Source organism: Chlorocebus sabaeus, chromosome 24 (assembly GCF_047675955.1).
Source record: "Chlorocebus sabaeus isolate Y175 chromosome 24, mChlSab1.0.hap1, whole genome shotgun sequence".
Lineage (NCBI taxonomy): Eukaryota > Metazoa > Chordata > Mammalia > Primates > Cercopithecidae > Chlorocebus > Chlorocebus sabaeus.
In genome coordinates this window covers 49,405,358-49,424,226 of record NC_132927.1, presented here as the reverse complement: position 1 = coordinate 49,424,226, position 18,869 = coordinate 49,405,358, and the positions used below count along the sequence as shown (strand labels likewise).

At 46.3% G+C, this 18,869-nt stretch overlaps 2 protein-coding genes across 3 annotated transcripts in view; one reads left to right on the top strand and one right to left on the bottom strand.

Annotated features, from left to right (window-relative positions):
* RBM25 (RNA binding motif protein 25) overlaps positions 1 to 3,129 on the bottom strand; it is a 66,608-nt gene extending 63,479 nt beyond the window's left edge. The window contains exon 1 of one of the 2 annotated variants that reach the window (XM_007987190.3): positions 2,979 to 3,129. The gene's annotated coding sequence lies outside the window, so the exon portion shown is untranslated. The remainder of the gene's footprint in view (positions 1 to 2,978) is intronic. The other variant, XM_037984215.2, reaches the window with a different exon arrangement.
* The window catches only part of LOC103229906 (heat shock cognate 71 kDa protein-like), a 49,791-nt gene that overhangs the window by 1,731 nt on the left and 29,191 nt on the right, over positions 1 to 18,869 (top strand). The window contains 6 exon segments of the mRNA XM_073010812.1: positions 2,928 to 3,187; positions 14,964 to 15,022; positions 16,424 to 16,564; positions 16,877 to 17,371; positions 17,374 to 17,460; positions 17,463 to 17,780. Of these exon segments, the coding sequence (XP_072866913.1) occupies positions 2,928 to 3,187; positions 14,964 to 15,022; positions 16,424 to 16,564; positions 16,877 to 17,371; positions 17,374 to 17,460; positions 17,463 to 17,780 (1,360 nt within the window).

Genomic DNA, 18,869 nt, shown 5'->3' with positions numbered 1-18,869 from the left:
CCGCGCCCGGCCCATAGTTGCCATTTTAAAAACAGTATATCGGCCGAGTGCGATGAGCTCACACTTGTAATCCCAACAATTTGGGAGGCCAAGGCACACAGATCACATGAGGTCAGAAGTTCCAAGACCAGCCTGGACAACATGGTCAAACCCCGTCGCTACTAAATATACAAAAATTAGCCAGGCATGGTGGCGGGTGCCTATAATTCCAGCTTCTATGGAGGATGAGGCAAAAGAATTGCTTGAACCCGGGAGGCAGAGGTTACAGTGAGGTAAGATCGCGCCACTACACTCCAGCCTGGGCGACAGAGCGAGGCTCTCCACCTCCAAAAAAAAAAAAAGGGTGGCCGGGCGCGGTGGCTCACGCCTGTAATCCCAGCACTTTGGGAGGCCGAGACGGGCAGATCACGAGGTCAAGAGATCGAGACCATCCTGGCTAACACGGTGAAACCCCGTCTCTACTAAAAATACAAAAATTAGCCGGGCACAGTGGCGGGCGCCTGTAGTCCCAGCTACACGGGAGGCTGAGGCAGGAGAATGGCGTGAACCTGGGAGGCGGAGCTTGCAGTGAGTGGAGATGGCGCCACTGCGCTCCAGCCTGGGCAACAGAGCCAGAGACTTCGTCTCAAGAAAAAAACAAACAAAAAAAAGTATACCAACTCAGAAAAATCGGCAAAATCTAAGAACTGTAGATTAGGTATTTTATCAATGTTTCTTGATTTTGATTGTTGTACTGTTGTTACATAAGACTAGTCCTAATTTTTAGGAAATACACAAGTATTTATGGGTTGGGGGCATCACATCTGCAACTTACTAGCAAAACATTTCAGAAGAAACCTATGAAGAGAAGAGAAGGATAAAGCAAATTGGCAAAATGTTAACATTTGAGGAATCTGGTGAAAGATATCTGAGATTTCTTTTGTACTATTCTCGCAACTTTTTTTGTAAATTTGAAATTATGTCTCTATAAAAAGTTAAAAGCCAATACCAATAATTCTGGGTAGTGGAATTTTGTTCTTCCTTTAGTTTCAACAACTTTCAAATTTCAAAAAAAGGTAGAAAAGCTATTTAAGAAGAATCAAAAATCCCTTTTGTGAATCGCAGTGGTAGTGTTTGAAAAGTCAATCAAGAAATCTCTAAAGCAAGATGTTAAGATTCATAAATGATTCCTTTGCTTCCAAAGCTATAAAATAATTTAATTTTTCACTAAATCATGTGTAAATAAGAAAACTAAACTGCTAATTTGTCTGTGGACAAAAACATAACTTGAAAATTCCAAATTCCTGTTAGGTCTGAAGTAGTTACCCAATGTTAACATGGACTAGTTTTACTTTAAAAATACATTCAGAAGGCCAGGCACGGTGGTTCGCGCCTGTAATCCCAGCACTTTGGAAGACCAAGGCGGGCGGATCACAAGGTCAGGAAATCGAGACCATCCTGGCCAACAAAGTGAAACCTCAGTCTCTATTAAAAATACAAAAATTAGCCAGGCGTGGGGGCGCGCGCCTGTAGTCCCAGTTACTCAGGAGGCTGAGGCAGGAGAATCGCTTGAACCCGCGAGGCGGAGGTTGCAGTGAGCCGAGATCGCGCCACTGCACTCCAGCCTGGGCAACATAGCGAGACTCCGTCTCAAAAAACAAACAAACAAACAAACAAAAATTCAAGAATCAGGGTTGGACTCTTACATTTTATTGAAAATTCTTAAATAAAAAATTATGTCAATACAGATTTAAATGCTTACTATGTGTTACCTGGATATCGCACGAAGGATTTTACATACGTTTTTCTCAATCTCCAACCCCAATAACGTATAGATACTACTATCAATTCATTTTACAGAGGAACAAAAACCAAAGCTTAAAAAGAAAAAACGAAAAGAAAAACCAAGGCTTTAAGTTAAATGAATTAGAATAGTGTAAGATTCACGTGAATCATGAATAACTTACGATCAATTTAATCCCTTTAAAGTCCTCTGAACGTTTTTGGAAACGGCCTTTAAAAAAATTAAAAGCTCCAAAGACAATACAAAAATTGTTTATACATTACTGCCCACGGCCTAATACACAATACTTCACACTAATACAGCAGTAGGGTGCAACAGAGGTCCAATCTCTTCCCTTCTCTTGGCTCCACTCTGCCCAGTATCAAAATGGCATTTCCATGGCAATACAAATCCATATTACATAACTTCCGAAAAATCTTCATAGTCCTACGTCTATTCCGGAAAACTGTATTTAAAAGCATGATTGACGACCAAAGAAAAATGAGAAAGTAACATTTTAACGTGGAGCTTAGTAATCGCCTAGAATGAATGGTGATACACAGTTTACTGCACCCTCCAATGCTCAAAGGAGGCAGGATGGCAAAATTCATGACCATCTTAAGCAAGCCAGGAGAGTGCTAAAAAGGTAGGTATTAGCTCAATTCCAAGGGGGTGGGGCCCAGTTCGCTTGGTGGCGGGCTCTAGATGGCCAAAGAGGAAGGGAAAGATATCCGTTGGTGGCCAGCACCTCGCTAAAAAGGGTGGGTGGAGGCTAACAAATCAAGGCAACTGCTGGGGCCAGTGCCCCAGGCCCGAAAACCTACTGCGGGGCTCCGGTAAGCAAGGGGGCTCAGGGAAGAGCTCCCCAGGGGCAGACCGATCGTTTTGGGTCTAACGTGGAGCCCAGGAGGGGCAGAGACGATTCACTGCGCGGCGGAACGTGGAAGGGAAAGGGAAAGCGGACGACAATGCAAGACGGAAAGCTCAAGTCATAGGTCTGGCCTCCACGGGCTCCGGCTGGGCCCACAGGTCTTCCAGGCCTTAGAGAAGAGGAGAAACCAAGCCTCGTGCCGACCCCTCCCCCACCCCCGCCTCCGCGCCCCCCCCTTATCTCTACCCCACCCTGGCGCTTTCGCAGCCACCCCAGCTTTTCCTCCTCCACCAGCTGAGGCACCCGGTCTCCCGTTTCCACACGCGTTCAGGGACACAAACTCACCCGCCGCTGAAGAAACGGTACTGCCTTCGCAGCCTTCTAGGATCCAGGTTACGAGTGCGCTCCACTTGTTCGAGATTTCTGCCCGCTGCTCGCCAGGGAGACAGAAGTCCGAAGCGCCTACTCTCACAGGCCGCAAATACAGCCGCGCTGCGCGGGGAGCTGCTGGAGGTCTTCCTCTTGCCCGGCGTGCACTGCGCCGGGGGCGTGGAGTGCGGAACCATAGAGAAGAACGTATATAGATCGTCTCCCCTGTTGACTCTGACTCACCAAGCCGAGACGAATAACCATAGAGAAGCAGCGTCTAGCAGCTACTAGAAAGGCCCGAACTGTAAATTATGACCTACACTGCCATGTTTGATTGGAGCCGACTGAATCTTACGACTACGGGACGCCATCTTGAGGTCATGATTCCGGGGGGGCACGGCGCGAGGAGTGTTAGAGGATTTCTCACCTTTCGTAGTTTTTCGGGGTGTAGAACCTTGCTTTGTGATTCCTGGAGGTTCGAGGAACTGATAACTGGGCCCTATACGCAATCTCAGTGTTAAACCCCAAATGTTGTTATAACAACTACTCGAGATCAAGAAATAATTGGCAACGGCGTGGAGGCTTTTTGAAAAGCAAAAGCTTATGGGTAGTTGTAGGGCCAGAGGTGGCTAGAAGATGTTTGGAAAAACGTGTAAAGTCCTGTAATACTAGTTAACACAGCTTTCGTTCTGTAATCTAAACGTGCTGAAAGAACTTAGTTTAAGTTAATGAAAATAAATTAAATTAATCATAAATGATTACGTTATTCCAATTGTGGACCTTATAGGCAATATCTAGTTATACGCCTTTCTCAACTGCTTGCTTCTAGGAAGGCATAAAACGTATTCAGTATAAAGTTATTGCCTCCCTGAGTTCCTGGTGCTGTGCTAAGTGCTGGAAGTATGAAGGCAAATGGAAGTGACATTTGTTCCTGTCCTGCAGGAACTGTGAACCAGGTGAAATAGATGACAAACTCTGACCACCCTAATATAAAATTGAAACATACCTACACACTTCCTGCCTGCCTCTCCTACTTAATTTTACTCTAAAGTACTCATAACCATCTATCATAACATACATTTTTCTAACTGATTTTATGGTCCGTCACTACCCCCACTAGAATGTGAATGTAAGCAATGCATGGATTGCCGGTTTTGTGCAATAACAGGTCCCGGTACATAGCAAGCGCTCAATAAATATTTGTTGAGTGAAGGAAATAATTACCGGCCAGGCGCAGTGGCTCACGCCTGTAATCCCAGCACTTTGGGAGGCTGAGGCGGGTGGATCACCTGAGGTTAGGAGTTCGAGGCCAGCCTGGCCAACATGGCGAAACCCTGTCTCTACTGAAAATACAAATATAAGCAGGTGGAGGCAGGCCCCTGTAATCCCAGCTACTTGGGAGGCTGAGGCAGGAGAATCGCTTGAATCGCTTGAACCCGGGAGGCGGAAGTTGCAGTTAGCTGAGATAGCATCCTGCACTCCAGCCTGGGCAACGCAGCAAGACTCTGCCTCAAAAAAAAAGAAAAGAAAAAAATGATTAACGGCCTGGCGCAGTGGCTCACGCCTGTAATCCCAGCACTTTGGGAGGCCGAGGCAGGCAGATCATGAGGTCAGGAGTTCGAGACCAGACTGACCAATGTGGTGAAACCGGTCTCTACTAAAAATAGAAAAATTAGCTCGGCCTGGTGGCACTCTCCTGTAATCCCAGATAACTCAGGAGGCTGAGGCAGGAGAATCCTTGAACCTGGGAGGCGGAGGTTGCAGTGAGCTGAGATCATGCACTCCAGCCTGGGCAAGAGAGCAAGACTCCATCTCAAAAAAAAAAGAAATTATTAACATATGATGAGTACCAATAGAACACAAAATTTAGTGGGAATACAAATGAGAAAGTAGCACTCATCACTACCATCTGCAAAATTTACATCCGTCTATATTTCTGCTTGCTAGGTTTCCTTTCCATTAACTAAGGTTAATAATACCTTTGGCCGGGTGTGGTGACGAATAACTATAGTCCCAGTTACTTGGGAGATGAAATTAACTTATGTGTGTTTGTACTTTGTTCAGTAAAGTGCTATTCAAATTTATAGTTTTTATAGTGCTACTCTATAATGCTATTTATAGTTTGTAAATAAAAGGAGTTTGTGTCATTTCTTTTTCTTTTTCTTTATTTTTTTTCTTTTTTCTTTTTTTTTTTTTTTTTGAGAAGGTGTCTCTGTTTCCCATGCTGGAGTGCAGTGACGTGATCTTGGCTCACTGCAATCTCTGCCTCCCGGGTTCAAGTGATTCTTGTGCCTCAGCCTCCCCAGTAGCTGGGATTACAGGTGTGTGTCACTGCACCTGGCTAACTTTTGTATTTTTAGTAGAGACGGGGTTTCACTATGTTGGCCAGGTTGATCTCTAACTCCTGACCTCAGGTGATCTGCCTACCTGGACCTCCCAAAGTGCTGGGATCAAAGGTATGAGCCACCATGCCCACCCAAGAGTTTGTGCCTATTTACAACAAAAGGCATAGACAGAAATCTTCTCAGATTACTCTGTGTCCCTTTTTATTATTAGAAACATTGTACATGAATTTGTGTTTACTGTGTAATAAAGGGAGCTCTCAGGCAACAATTTGCTAACTTTCCTACCTTAGACGATTTGTTGCTTATGTTCATGCAGCATCCATCCATTCCCCTTGCCTTTAGTCATGACCCTCCACGTTTTTTTTTTTTTTTTTTTTTTTTTTTTTGAGACGGAGTCTTGCTCTGTAGCCCGGGCTGGAGTGCAGTGGCCGGATCTCAGCTCACTGCAAGCTCCGCCTGCTGGGTTCACGCCATTCTCCTGCCTCAGCCTCCTGAGTAGCTGGGACTACAGGCGCCCGCCACCTCGCCCGGCTAGTTTTTTGTATTTTTTAGTGGAGACGGGGTTTCACCGTGTTAGCCAGGATGGTCTCGATCTCCTGACCTCGTGATCCGCCCGTCTCGGCCTCCCAAAGTGCTGGGATTACAGGCTTGATTACAGGCTTGAGCCACCGCGCCCGGCCCCTCCACGTTTTTTAAAAGAAACCATCTTGGCCAGGGGTGGTGGCTCACACCTGTAATCCCAGCACTTTGGGAGGCCGAGGCAGACGGATCACGAGGTCAAGAGATCAAGACCAGCTTGACCTGACCAACATGGTGAAATGCTGTCTCTACTAAAAATACAAAAATTAGCTGGGCATAGTGATGTGCGCCTGTAGTCCCAGCTACTTGGGAGGCTGAGGCAGGAGAATCGCTTCAACCTGGGAGGCAGAGGGTGTAGTGAGTGGAGATTGTGCCACTGCACTCCAGCCTGGGCAACAGAGCAAGACTCCGTCTAAAAAAAAAGAGGCCAGGCGCAGTGGCTCACACCTGTAATCCCAACACTTCAAGAGACTGAAGCAGGTGGATCACCTGAGGTCAGAAGTTCAAGACCAGCCTGGCCAACATGGCGAAACCCTGCCTCTACTAAAAATAACAAAAATTAGCTGGGCGTGGTGGCAGGCGCCTGTAATCCCAGCAGCTCAGGAGGCTGAGGCAGGAAAATCGCTTGAACCCAGCAGGGAGAGGTTGCAGTGAGTGGAGATTGCGCCATTGCACTCCACCTGGACAACAAGCAAAACTCGGTCTAAAAAAAAAAAAAAGAAAAGAAAAGAAACCATCCTGCCACTACTCCAGATCCATGTAGTTTGGATAGGAAGTCCCAACTCTAACCAGACCCTCTTAGGACACTGGAGTAAACTTATAACCTAATCAAAACCTGATAATTGGCCGGGCGCGGTGGCTCAAGCCTGTAATCCCAGCACTTTGGGAGGCCGAGACGGGCGGATCACGAGGTCAGGAGATCGAGACCATCCTGGCTAACACGGTGAAACCCCGTCTCTACTAAAAAAAAAAAAAAAAAACACAAAAAACTAGCCGGGCGAGGTGGCGGGCGCCTGTAGTCCCCGCTACTCGGGAGGCTGAGGCAGGAGAATGGCGTAAACCCGGGAGGCGGAGCTTGCAGTGAGCTGAGATCCGGCCACTGCACTCCAGCCCGGGCGACAGAGCAAGACTCCGTCTCAAAAAAAAAAAAAAAAAAAAAACAACCTGATAATTTAGTCCCCCCTCTGTTTTTTTTGTTTTTTTTTTTTTGTACTAGCCGCTATTTAAAGCATTTTGCAAATATCAACTCCTTTAATCCTCATAACAACCCCCTGAAGTAAGAACTGTTGTGATACAAATGAAGAAACCAAGGCTTGCAAAAGTTAACCTATCAAAGGCTACAAAAATAGTAAGCGAGCCAGTCTGGTTCCTGAGTTCATGCTCTTGAACATTACACTGCTTCATCCTTTCAGGAATAATCCTAAAAAGAAGGGGAGGGGTCTCTGTATTTTTCATTTAAGTTGAATTTTTTTTTTTTCAATTTAAGCTTAGGAGGATTTAAGCTTGGAATAGAAGGGATGAAAATGAAGTCACAGAAGAAAGCAGAAGTAAGACAGAGTGAGAGATTTTTGACAATATCAGTTGAGAAAATGGTTCATTCGTTCATTTTGTTTGTTTTTTGGTTTGTTGTTGCTGTTATTATTTGAGATAGGGTCTCCCTTTGTTGTCCTGCCTGGAGTGCAGTGGCATAATCACGGCTCCCTGCAACCTCGACTTCCCAGGCTCCAGCAATTCTCCCACCTCAGCCTCCCAAAAGCCAGGATTACAGGCATGAGCCACTGTGCACGACTGCTTCAGCTACTCCTAAAGCCAGCTGTTCTAGGCTTCTCAGTATGTAACCCAACACATTACTTTTCCTAAATCAGTCTGAGTTGAGTTTTCTATTCCTTACACAGAAAGAACTCTAAATGATACACTTATATACCACTTGTAGAGAACAAGCCAAGCCATTCATTTGCAATGCCAATTATCCCCCTTCTATTTTTTTCTTACAAATCCTTGCTGAGGAAACTGTAGATAATTAATTTGGGCATTACATTCTGTGTGCATTTGGACCCTATTCTTTTTTTTTTTTTTTTTGTGAGACAGTTTTGTTCTCATTGCCTAGGCTGGAATGCAATGGCATGATCTCAGCTCACGGCAACCTCCGCCTCCTGGGTTCAAGCAGTTCTCCTGCCTCAGCCTCCCAAGTAGCGGGGATTACAAGCACACGCCACCATGCCCAGCTAATTTTGTATTTTTAGTAGAGGTGGGGTTTCTCCATGTTAGCCAGGCTGGTCTCCAACTCCCAGCCTCAGGTGATCCACCCGCCTCAGCCTCCCAAAATGCTGAGATTACAAGCATGAGTCACCACACCCGGCCTGGACCCTATTCTCATTGGCCACATCTGACCCAACTAAACAGCAGCATACCAGGAAAAAATGTTGTTTAGCTGGAGCTGAGCAGATCTTCTCAAAGATTGAAACTGGAGCCCAGCACAGTAGCACGCACCTGTAGCCTCAATCATGAGGAGGGAGGATTGCTTGTGTGTGTGTGTGTGTGTGTGTATGCATGCCCATCATTTATATATATGTGTGTGTATATATATAATGCCATTATGTAGTATATAAATAATGGCATAAAACATAAATATAATACATATAATGCTATTATATATATAAGATATGTGAACATATATAATATGTATGTGTATATAGAGAAAAGAAGAGTGAGAGAGAGAGGAAGCACATTAACACAGAATCTAGAGATCAAGGCTGGACTCCCCAGCAAGGTGGAGTAACTGAAGTTTACCAAGTTAAGTCAGGACTCTGAAAGGATGTTAAAGTGCTCCCTTGTTAATAGTCCTAGGCTCTTGACAGAAGCAAACATAGTCCCTATGGAGAAAGGAACCCCTAATTTAGGCTTCAGGATTCTGATATCAAATGTGAGCTTAAAATTTAAAAATGCAGGCCAGGCATGATGGCTCATGCCTGTAATCCCAGCACTCTGGGAGGCTGAGGCAGGTGGATCACCTGAGGTCAGGAGTTTGAAACCAGCCTGACCAATATGGAGAAACCCCATCTCTACTAAAAATACAAAAATTAGCCAGGCGTGGTGGCACTCACCTGTAGTCCCGGCTATTTGGGAGGCTGAGGCAGAAGAATTGCCTGAACCCAGGAGGTGGAGGTTGCAGTGAGCCATGACCACACCACTGCACTCCACCCTGGGTGATAGAGTGAGACTTAGTCAAAAGAAACAAACAAAAAAATTGACTGGGTGATGTGGCTCACACCTGTAATCCCAGCACTTTGGGAGGCTGAGGCGGACAGATCACCAGAGGTCAGAGTTTGAGACCAGGCTGACCAACATGGAGAAACCCCGATTCTACTAAAAATACAAAAAAATTAGCCGAGCATGGTGGTGCAACCGTAATCCCAGCTACTCAGGAGGCTGAGGCAGGAGAATTGCTTGAACCTGGAAGGTGGAGGTTGCAGTGAGCCAAGATCACAGCATTGCACTTCAGCCTGGGTAAAAAGAGCGAAACTCCGTCCAAAAAAAGAAAGCCAAGGGCCAGGCATGGCAATGGCAGCTCACACCTCTAATCCCAGCACTTTGGGAGGCCGAGGAGGTGGATTGCTTTGAGATCAGGAGTTCAAGACCAGCCTGGCCCACATGGTGAAACCCCATCTCCATTAAAAATACAAAATTTAGCTGTGCGTGGTGGCACACACCTGTAATCCCAGCTACTCAGGAGGCTGAGGCAGGAGAATCACGTGAACTTGGGAGGTGGAGATTGCAGTGAGCTGAGATTGCTCCACTATACTCCAACCTGGGCAACAGAGTGAGATTGTCTAAAAAAATTAAAGTGCCAAGAATATTAGGAACAAACCACCATAAATGCAGCATCACACACACATACACACATGTGCACACACAAAACCAACAGACTTAAATTCCCAATTCAGATATTGAAATATTAGATATGGAATATAAAATGACTACATATGAAATCTTTAAAGGGATTTTTCTTAAGACTCAGGACAGTGGCTAATGCCTGTAATCCCAGTGCATTGCCAGGCCAAGACAGGATGATCACCTGAGTCCCGGAGTTTGAGACCAGCCTGGGCAACACAGAGAGACCCTGTCTCTAAAAAATTTTTTTTTGTAATTAGCCAGGCATGGTGGGGCACAGATCAAGGCTGCATGAACCATGATCACACCATTGTACTTCAACCTGGGTGACAGAGGGAGACCCTGTCCCACTCTGTAAGATAAACAAGTAAATAAATAAAATAAATTAGTCATCAATAGATGTTGAATTGTATGGAATTCTTTTTTAGCAATTATTGAAATGATCATATTAATAATCAATGATAAAACCTTAAAATTTTATTTGAGAACATCTTATGAATTCATGATAGGGAAAGATTTATTTTTATTTTTATTTTTTTTGAGATGGAGTTTTACTTTGTCACCCAGGCTGGAGTGCAGTGGCGTGATCTTGGCTCACTATAACCTCCACCTCCTAGGTTCAAGGAATTCTCCTGCCTCAGCCTCCCGAGTAGCTGGGATTACAGGTGCCCACCACTACACTCAACTAATTTTTGTATTTTTAGTAGAGATGGGGTTTCACCTTGGTGGCCACGGTGGTCTCGAACTCCTGACCTCAAGTGATCCACCCACCTCGGCCTCCCAAAGTGCTGGGATTACAGGCATGAGCCACTGTGCCCCGACAGGAAGGATTTCTTAAGGAAGATACTATAAGTGTAACCTAAACAGAAAAGATTGATAAATCCGACTATATTAAGAAGTTTGTTTTTTTTTTTTGAGAGAGAGTCTTGCTCTGTCGCCCAGGCTGGAGTACAGTGGCCCAGTCTCGGCTCACTGCAAGCTCTGCCTCCCGGGTTCACACCATTCTCCTGCCTCAGCCTCTCAACTAGCTGAGACTACAGGCGTCTGCCACCACGCCCAGCTAATATTTTGTATTTTTAGTAGAGACGGGGTTTCACTGTGTTAGCCAGGATGGTCTCGATCTCCTGACCTCATGATCTGCCTGCCTCAGCCTCCCAAAGTGCTGGGATTACAGGCATGAGCCACTGTGCCCGGCCAAGAACTTTTGATATATTGAAAGTCACCATTAAAAAAAAAAAAAAAATGTGGGCCAGGCGCGGTGGCTCATGCCTGTAATCCCAGCACTTTGGGAGGCTGAGGCGGGCAGATCACGAGGTCAGGAGATCAAGACCATCCTGGCTAACACGGTGAAACCCCGTCTCTACTAAACAAAATACAAAACATTAGTTGGGCATGGTGGCAGGTGCCTCTAGTCCCAGCTACTGGGGAGGCTGAGGCAGGAGAATGGCTTGAACCCAGGAGGCGGAGGTTGCAGTGAGCCAAGATCACACCACTGCACTCCAGCCTGGGTGACAGAGTGAGACTCTGTCTCAAAAAATAATAATAATAATTTAAATAGATAATAAAAGATAATCCAATGGAAAACTGGAGAAAGGCAGTTCTAGCTTTTTTTCTTCTTCTTCTTTTTTGAGACAGAATCTTGCTCTGTTGTCCAGGCTGGAGTGCAGTGGCATGATCTTGGCTCACTGCAACCTCTACTTTCTGGGTACAAGATTCTCATGCCTCATCCTCTCGAGCATCTGGGATTACAGGCATGCACCACCATACTCAGCTAATTTTTGTATCTTTAGTAGAGATGAGGTTTCACTGTGTTGACCAGGCTGGTCTGAAACTCCTGTCCTTGAGTGATCTGCCCGCCTCGGCCTCCCAAAGTGCTGGGATTATAGGCGTGAGCCACCATGCCCAGCCAGTTCTAGCATTTTGAAAAAGAAACACAATTGATGAATCAAACATGAAAATCTTAGTAATCAAAGAAATGTGAATACCATAGGGAGATATCAGAGTTTCTGTTTTTTTTTTTTTTTTTTTTTTTTTTTTTTTTTTTTTTTTGAGGCGGAGTCTCGCTCTGTCACCCAGGCTGTAGTGCAGTGGCCAGATCTCAGCTCACTGCAAGCTCCGCCTCCCGGGTTCACACCATTCTCCTGCCTCAGCCTCCAGAGTAGCTGGGACTACAGGCGCCCGCCACCTCGCCAGGCTAGTTTTTTGTATTTCTTAGTAGAGACGGGGTTTCACCGTGTTAGCCAGGATGGTCTCGATCTCCTGACCTCGTGATCCGCCCGTCTCGGCCTCCCAAAGTGCTGGGATTACAGGCTTGAGCCACCGCGCCCGGCAGAGTTTCTGTTTTATTTTGTTTTGAGATAGGGGTCTTGCTTTGTTGCCCAGGCTGGTCTTGAATTCCTGGACTCAAATAATCCTCCTGGCTGGGCGCGGTGGCTCACGCCTGTAATCCCAGCACTTTGGGAGGCCGAGGTGGGTGGATCATGAGGTCAGGAGATCGAGACCATCCTGGCTAACATGGTGAAACCCCATCTCTACTAAAAATACAAAAACTTAGCCAGGCGTGGTGGTGGGCGCCTGTACTCCCAGCTACTCAGGAGGGTGAGGCAGGAGAATGGCGTGAACCCAGGAGGTGGAGCTTGCAGTGAGCCGAGATCTCACCACTGCACTCCAGCCTGGGTGACAGAGCGAGACTCAGTCTCAAAAAAAAAAAAAAAATTCCTCCCACCATGGTCTCCCAAAGTGGTAGGATTACAGCCATGAGCCACCATGCCCAGCCAAGATATCACTTTAAAGCCATTGCTTGGTAGAAACTAAAAAGTCTGGCTGGGCACTGTGGTTCATGCCTGTAATCTCAGCACTTTGGGAGACTGAGGAGGGCGGATCACTTGAGGTCAGGAGTTCGAGACCAGCCTGGCCAACATGGGGAAATCCCGTCTCTACTAAATATACAAAAATTATAGCCAGGCATGATGGTGCATGCCTGCAATCCCAGCTACTCGGGAGGCTGAGGCAGGATAATCACTTGAACCCGGGAGGCAGAGGTTGCGGTGAGCCGAGATCACGCGATTGCACTCCAGCCTGGGCAGCAAGAGGGAAACTCTCTGTCTCAGAAAAAAACAAAAAACAAAAACAACAAAAAACTAAGAAGTCTGATGATATGAGGATGTAGAATAAGAGGAACACTTAGACATTGCTGGTGGAAGTATACACTGGTACAACTATTTTGACAACTTAAAAAAAATAAGGATGGCTGGGCACGGTGGCTCACACCTGTAATCCCAGCACTTTGGGAGGCCACGGTGGGCAGATCACTTGAGGTCAGGAGTTCAAGACCACCCTGGCCAGCACAGTTCAACCCCGCCACTACTAAGAATACAAAAATTAGCAGAGCATGGTGGTGTGCACCTGTAGTCCTAGTTATTTGGGAGGCTGAGGCAGGAGAATTGCTTGAACCTGGGAGGTGCAGGTTGCAGTGAACCGAGATCATGCCACTGCACTCAAGCCTGGGGTATAGAACAAGACTCTGTCTCGGGGAAAAAAAAAAAAAAAAGCATGTGCTTTGCCTATGACTCTCTTGTTTATGTAGAGAAACCTTTGTGTATATACCCCAGGACACATGTTCAAGGATATTCATAGCAACATGGTTCATAAAGGAAACAAAAATACCAAAAATTACTCAAACATCTGACAAGAGAATAGAGAACAGGTCAAGGTGTTTCCCAAAAGTTACATAACATAATAAGCATTTCATATGCATTTAAGGTTGCCTAGAAAACGAAAAGTGTTTTTTTTGTTTGTTTGTTTGTTTGTTTTTTGAGACAGTCTCGCTCTGTGGCATCAGCTGGAGTGCAGCTGCGTGATCTCGGCTCACTGCAACCGCCACCTCCTTGGTTCAAGCAATTACCCTGCCTCAGCCTCCCGAGTAGCTGGGATTACAGGCACACACCACCACGCCCGCCTAATTTTTTTCTATTTTTAATAGAGACAGGGTTTCACCATGTTGGTCGGACTGGTCTCGAACTCCAGACTTCAGGCAATCTGCCTGCTTCAACCTCCCAAAGTGCTGGGATTATAGGCGTGAGCCACCACAACTGGCCAACAAAATTTTTAAAAAGCATTATATAGAAATAGGATGAATAAACTCCAGTGTCATGTATATGACATTCAGTGAAAAAAGCAAATCAGGCTGGGCGCAGTGGCTCATGCCTGTAATCCCTGTACTTTGGGAGGCTGAGGCGGGTGGATCACCTGAGGTCAGGTGTTCAAGACCAGCCTGGCGAACATGATGAAACCGCATCTCTACTAAAATACAAAAAATTAGCTGAGTGTGGTGGCGCGTGCCTGTAATCCCAGCTACTCAGAAGGCTGAGACGGGAGAATCGCTTGAACCCGGGAGGCAGAGGTTGCAGTGAGCTGAGATCACACCACTGCACTCTGGCCTGGGCATCAAGAGCAAAACTCTGTGTCAAAAAAATATATTTAAAAAAATAAATTAATAAAAGAAAAGAAAAGAGCAAATCAGAAATTTGTATATTGAATGTGTCTGCAGCACTTGGGGTTCCTGTGTCTTTTTTCAAAGTTGGAGCTGGGCCTACACGCCAACAACCATGTGTAAGGGACCTACAGTTGGTATTGATCTTGGCACCACCTACTGTTGTGTTGGTGTTTTCCACCATGGAAAAGTAGAGATAATTGCCATTGATCAGGAAAACCAAACCACTGCAAGCTATGTCACTTTTATGGACACTGAATGATTCATTGGCGACGCCACAAAGAGTCAAGTTGCAGTGGCCGGGCGCGGTGGTTCACACCTGTAATCCCAGCATTTTAGGAGGCCAAGACGGGCAGATCACGAGGTCAGGAGCTCAAGACCAGCCTGGCCAACATAGTGAAACCCCATCTCTACTAAAAATACAAAAAATTAGTTAGGTGTAGTGGTGGGAGCCTGTAAGCCCAGCTACTTGGGAGGCTGAGGCAGGAGAATCACTTGAACCCAGGAGGTGGAGGTTGAAGGGAGTGGAGATGGCACCACTGCACTCCAGCCTGGGCGACAGTGCAAGACTCCATCTCAAAAAAAAAAAAAAAATCAAGTTGAAGTGAACCCCATTAGCACAGTTTTTTATGCCAAATTTCTGACTGGACACAGATTTGATGACGCTGTTGTCCAGTCTGATATGAAGCATTGGCCCTACATAGTGGTGAATGGTACTGGCCGGCCCAAGACCCAAGTGGAATACAAGGGAGAGACAGAAAACTTCTATCCAGAGGAAGTGTCCTCTATGTTCTGACAAAGATGAAGGAAATTGCAGAAGCCTACCTTGGGAAGACTGTTACCAATGCTGTGGTCACAGTATCAACTTATTTAACGACTCTGAGAGCATCAAGCTACCAAAGATTTTGGAACTATTGCTGGTCTCAATATACTTAGAATTATCAATGAGCCAGCTGCTGCTGCTATTGCTTATGGCTTAGACAAAAAGGTTGGAGCTGAAAGAAATATGCTCATCTTTGACCTGGGAGGTAGCATCTCTTGTTTTTGTTGAGACAAGGGTCTCACTTTTTGGCCCAGGCTGGAGTCCAGTAGTGCTATCTTGGCTCACTGCAACTTCCATCTCCCAGGCTCAGGTGATTCTTCTATCTCAGCCTCCTGGGACTACAGGCGCATACCACCATGCCTGGCTAATTTTTGTATTTTTAGTAGAGACAGGGTTTTGCCATGTTGCCCAGGCTGGTCTAGAACTCCTAGACTCCAGCAGTCCATCTGCCTCAGCCTCCAAAGTGCTGGGATTACAAGCATGAGCCACCACACCCAGCCAAGGTATCACTTTTGATGTGTCAATCTTCACTATTGAAAATTGAATCTTTGGCGGGGCGCAGTGGCTCATGCCTGTAATCCCAGCACTTTGGGAGGCCAAGGTGGGTGGATCACTTAAGGCCAGAAGTTCGAGACCAGCCTGGCGAACATGGTGAAACTTCATCTCTACTGAAAATACAAAAATTGCCGGGCGCGGTGGCTCAAGCCTGTAATCCCAGCACTTTGGGAGGCCGAGACGGACGGATCACGAGGTCAGGAGATCGAGACCGTCCTGGCTAACACGGTGAAACCCTGTCTCTACTAAAAAAATACAAAAAACTAGCCGGGCGAGGTGGCGGGCGCCTGTAGTCCCAGCTACTCGGGAGGCTGAGGCAGGAGAATGGCGTAAACCCGGGAGGCGGAGCTTGCAGTGAGCTGAGATCCGGCCACTGCACTCCAGCCCGGGCGACAGAGCAAGACTCCGTCTCAAAAAAAAAAAAGAAAAGAAAATACAAAAATTAGCCTGGCATGCAGGTGAGCACCTGTAATGCCAGTTATTCGGGAGGCTGAGGCAGGAGAATTGCTTGAACCCTGGAGGCAGAGATTGCAGTGAGCCGACATCGATCATGTCACTGCACTTCAGGCTGGGCGACAGAGCAAGACTCTGTCTCAAAAAAGGAAGAAAATTGAATCTTTGAAGTCAATTCTACAGCCAGAAACACCAACACCAACTTAGTTGGAGAAAACCTTGACAACTGAATGGCCAACCACTTTATTACTGAGTTCAGTCTCAAGCATATGAAGGACATCAGTGAGAACAAGCGAGCTGTCCAACACCTCTGTACTGCTTGTGAACGTGCTAAGTATACTCTCTTCCAGCACCCAGGCCAGTATTGAGATCGATTTTCTCCATGAAGAAATTGACTTCTGGCTAGGCGCAGTGGCTCAAGCCTGTAATCCCAGCACTTTGGGAGGCCGAGACGGGCAGATCACGAGGTCAGGAGATGGAGACCATCCTGGCTAACCCGGTGAAACGCCATCTCTACTAAAAAAATACAAAAAACTAGCTGGGCGAGGTGGCAGGCGCCTGTAGTCCCAGCTACTCGGGAGGCTGAGGCAGGAGAATGGCCTAAACCCGGGAGGTGGAGCTTGCAGTGAGCTGAGATCCAGCCACTGCACTCCAGCCTGAGCGACAGAGCGAGACTCCGTCTCAAAAAAAAAAAAAGAAGAAATTGACTTCTATACCTCCATTACCCATACCTAAGTTGAAGAATTGAATGCTTACCTGTTCTGTGACTCCCTGACCCCAATAGAGAAAGCCCTTCAAGACACAAAATTAGACAAGCCACAGATTCATAATATTGTCCTGGTTCGTGGTTCTGCTCATATCCCCAAGATTCAGAAGCTTCTCCAAGGTTTCTTCAATGGAAAAGGACTGAATAAGAGTATCAACCCTGAAGAAGCTGTTGCTTATGGTGCAGCTGTCCAGGAAGCCCTCCTGTTTGGAGACAAATCTGAAAATGTTCAAGATTTGCTGCTCTTGGATGTCACTTCTCTTTCACTTGGTATTGAAACTACTGGCAGATTCATGACTGTCTTCATTAAGTGCAATACTACCATTCCTACCAAGCAGACACAGACCTTCACTCCCGACTCTGACAACCAGCCTGGTGTGCTTATTCAAGTTGATGAAGGGAAGCATGCCATGACCAACGATAACAACCTGCTTGCCAAGTTTGAACTCACAGGCATACCTTCTGCACTCCTGCTGTTCCTAAGATTGCAGTCACTTTTGACATTGATGCCAATGGTATCCTCAGTGTTCCTGCTATGATCAAGAGTAACAGGAGAGTACTATCACTAATGACAGGGGGCATTTGTGCAAGGAAAACATTGAGCATATGCTCTGTGAAGCTGCGAATTACAAAGCTGAAGATGAGAAGGAGAGCATCAAGGTGTCATCCAAGAATTCACTTGAATCCTATGCATTCGACATGGAAACAACTGTTGAAGACTAGAAAGACAAGATTAACAATGAGGACAAACGGAAGATTTTTGACAAGTGTAATGGAATTTTTTTATTTTATTTTTTGAGACAGAGTCTTGCTCTGTTGCCCAGGATGGAGTGCAGTGGGTGCGATCTCTGCTCACTGCAACCTCCGCCTTGTGGTTTCTTTTTTTTTTTTTTTTTTTTTTTTTTTTTTTTTTTTTTTTTTTTGAGACGGAGTCTCGCTCTGTCGCCCAGGCTGGAGCGCAGTGGCCGGATCTCAGCTCACTGCAAGCTCCGCCTCCCGGGTTCCGGTCATTCTCCTGCCTCAGCCTCCCGAGTAGCTGGGACTACAGGCGCCCGCCACCTCGCCCGGCTAGTTTTTTGTATTTTTTAGTAGAGACGGGGTTTCACCCTGTTAGCCAGGATGGTCTCGATCTCCTGACCTCATGATCCGCCCGCCTCGGCCTCCCAAAGTGCTGGGATTACAGGCTTGAGCCACCGCGCCCGGCCCGCCTTGTGGTTTCAAGCAATTCTCCGGCCTCAACCTCCCGAGTAGCTGGGACTACAGGAGTGTACCACCAAGTCTGGCTAATTTTTTTTTTTTTTTTTTTTTTAAGAGCTGGGATTTCACCATGTTGGCCAGGCTGGTCTCAAACTCCTGGCCTCAAGTAATCCACCCACCCAGGTCCCCTAAAGTGCTGGGATTACAGGCGTGAAACACCGAGCCCAGCCAACAAGTGCAATGAAATTAACTAGCTGCTGGGTGTGGTGGCTTATGTCTGTAATCCCAGCACTTTGGGAGGCTGAGGCAGGTGGATCACCTGAGGTCAGGAGTTCCAGACCAGCCTGGCCAAAGTAGTGAAACCCTGCCTCTACTAAAAATACAAAAATTAGCTGGGCGTTGAGGTGGACGCTTGTAATCCCAGCTTCTGTGGAGGCTGAGGTAGGGGAATCACTTGAACCCAGGAGGCAGAGGTTACAGTGAGCTGAGAATGCGCCACTGCACTCCAATCTGGGCAACAGAGCAAGACTCTGTCTCAAAACAAAACATTGAAGGACCCAAATTTGCAAGAAATTCTGTAGCAGTTCTTTTTTTTTTTTTCTTTTTTTTTAGATAGAGTCTCACTTTGTTGCCCAGGCTGGAATGAAATGACCTGATCTTAGCTCACTGCAACCTCTGCCTCCTGAGTTCAAGTGATTCTCCTGCCTCAGCCTCCTGAGTAGCTGGGATTACAGATATCCTGATTAATTTTTGTATTTTTAGTGTG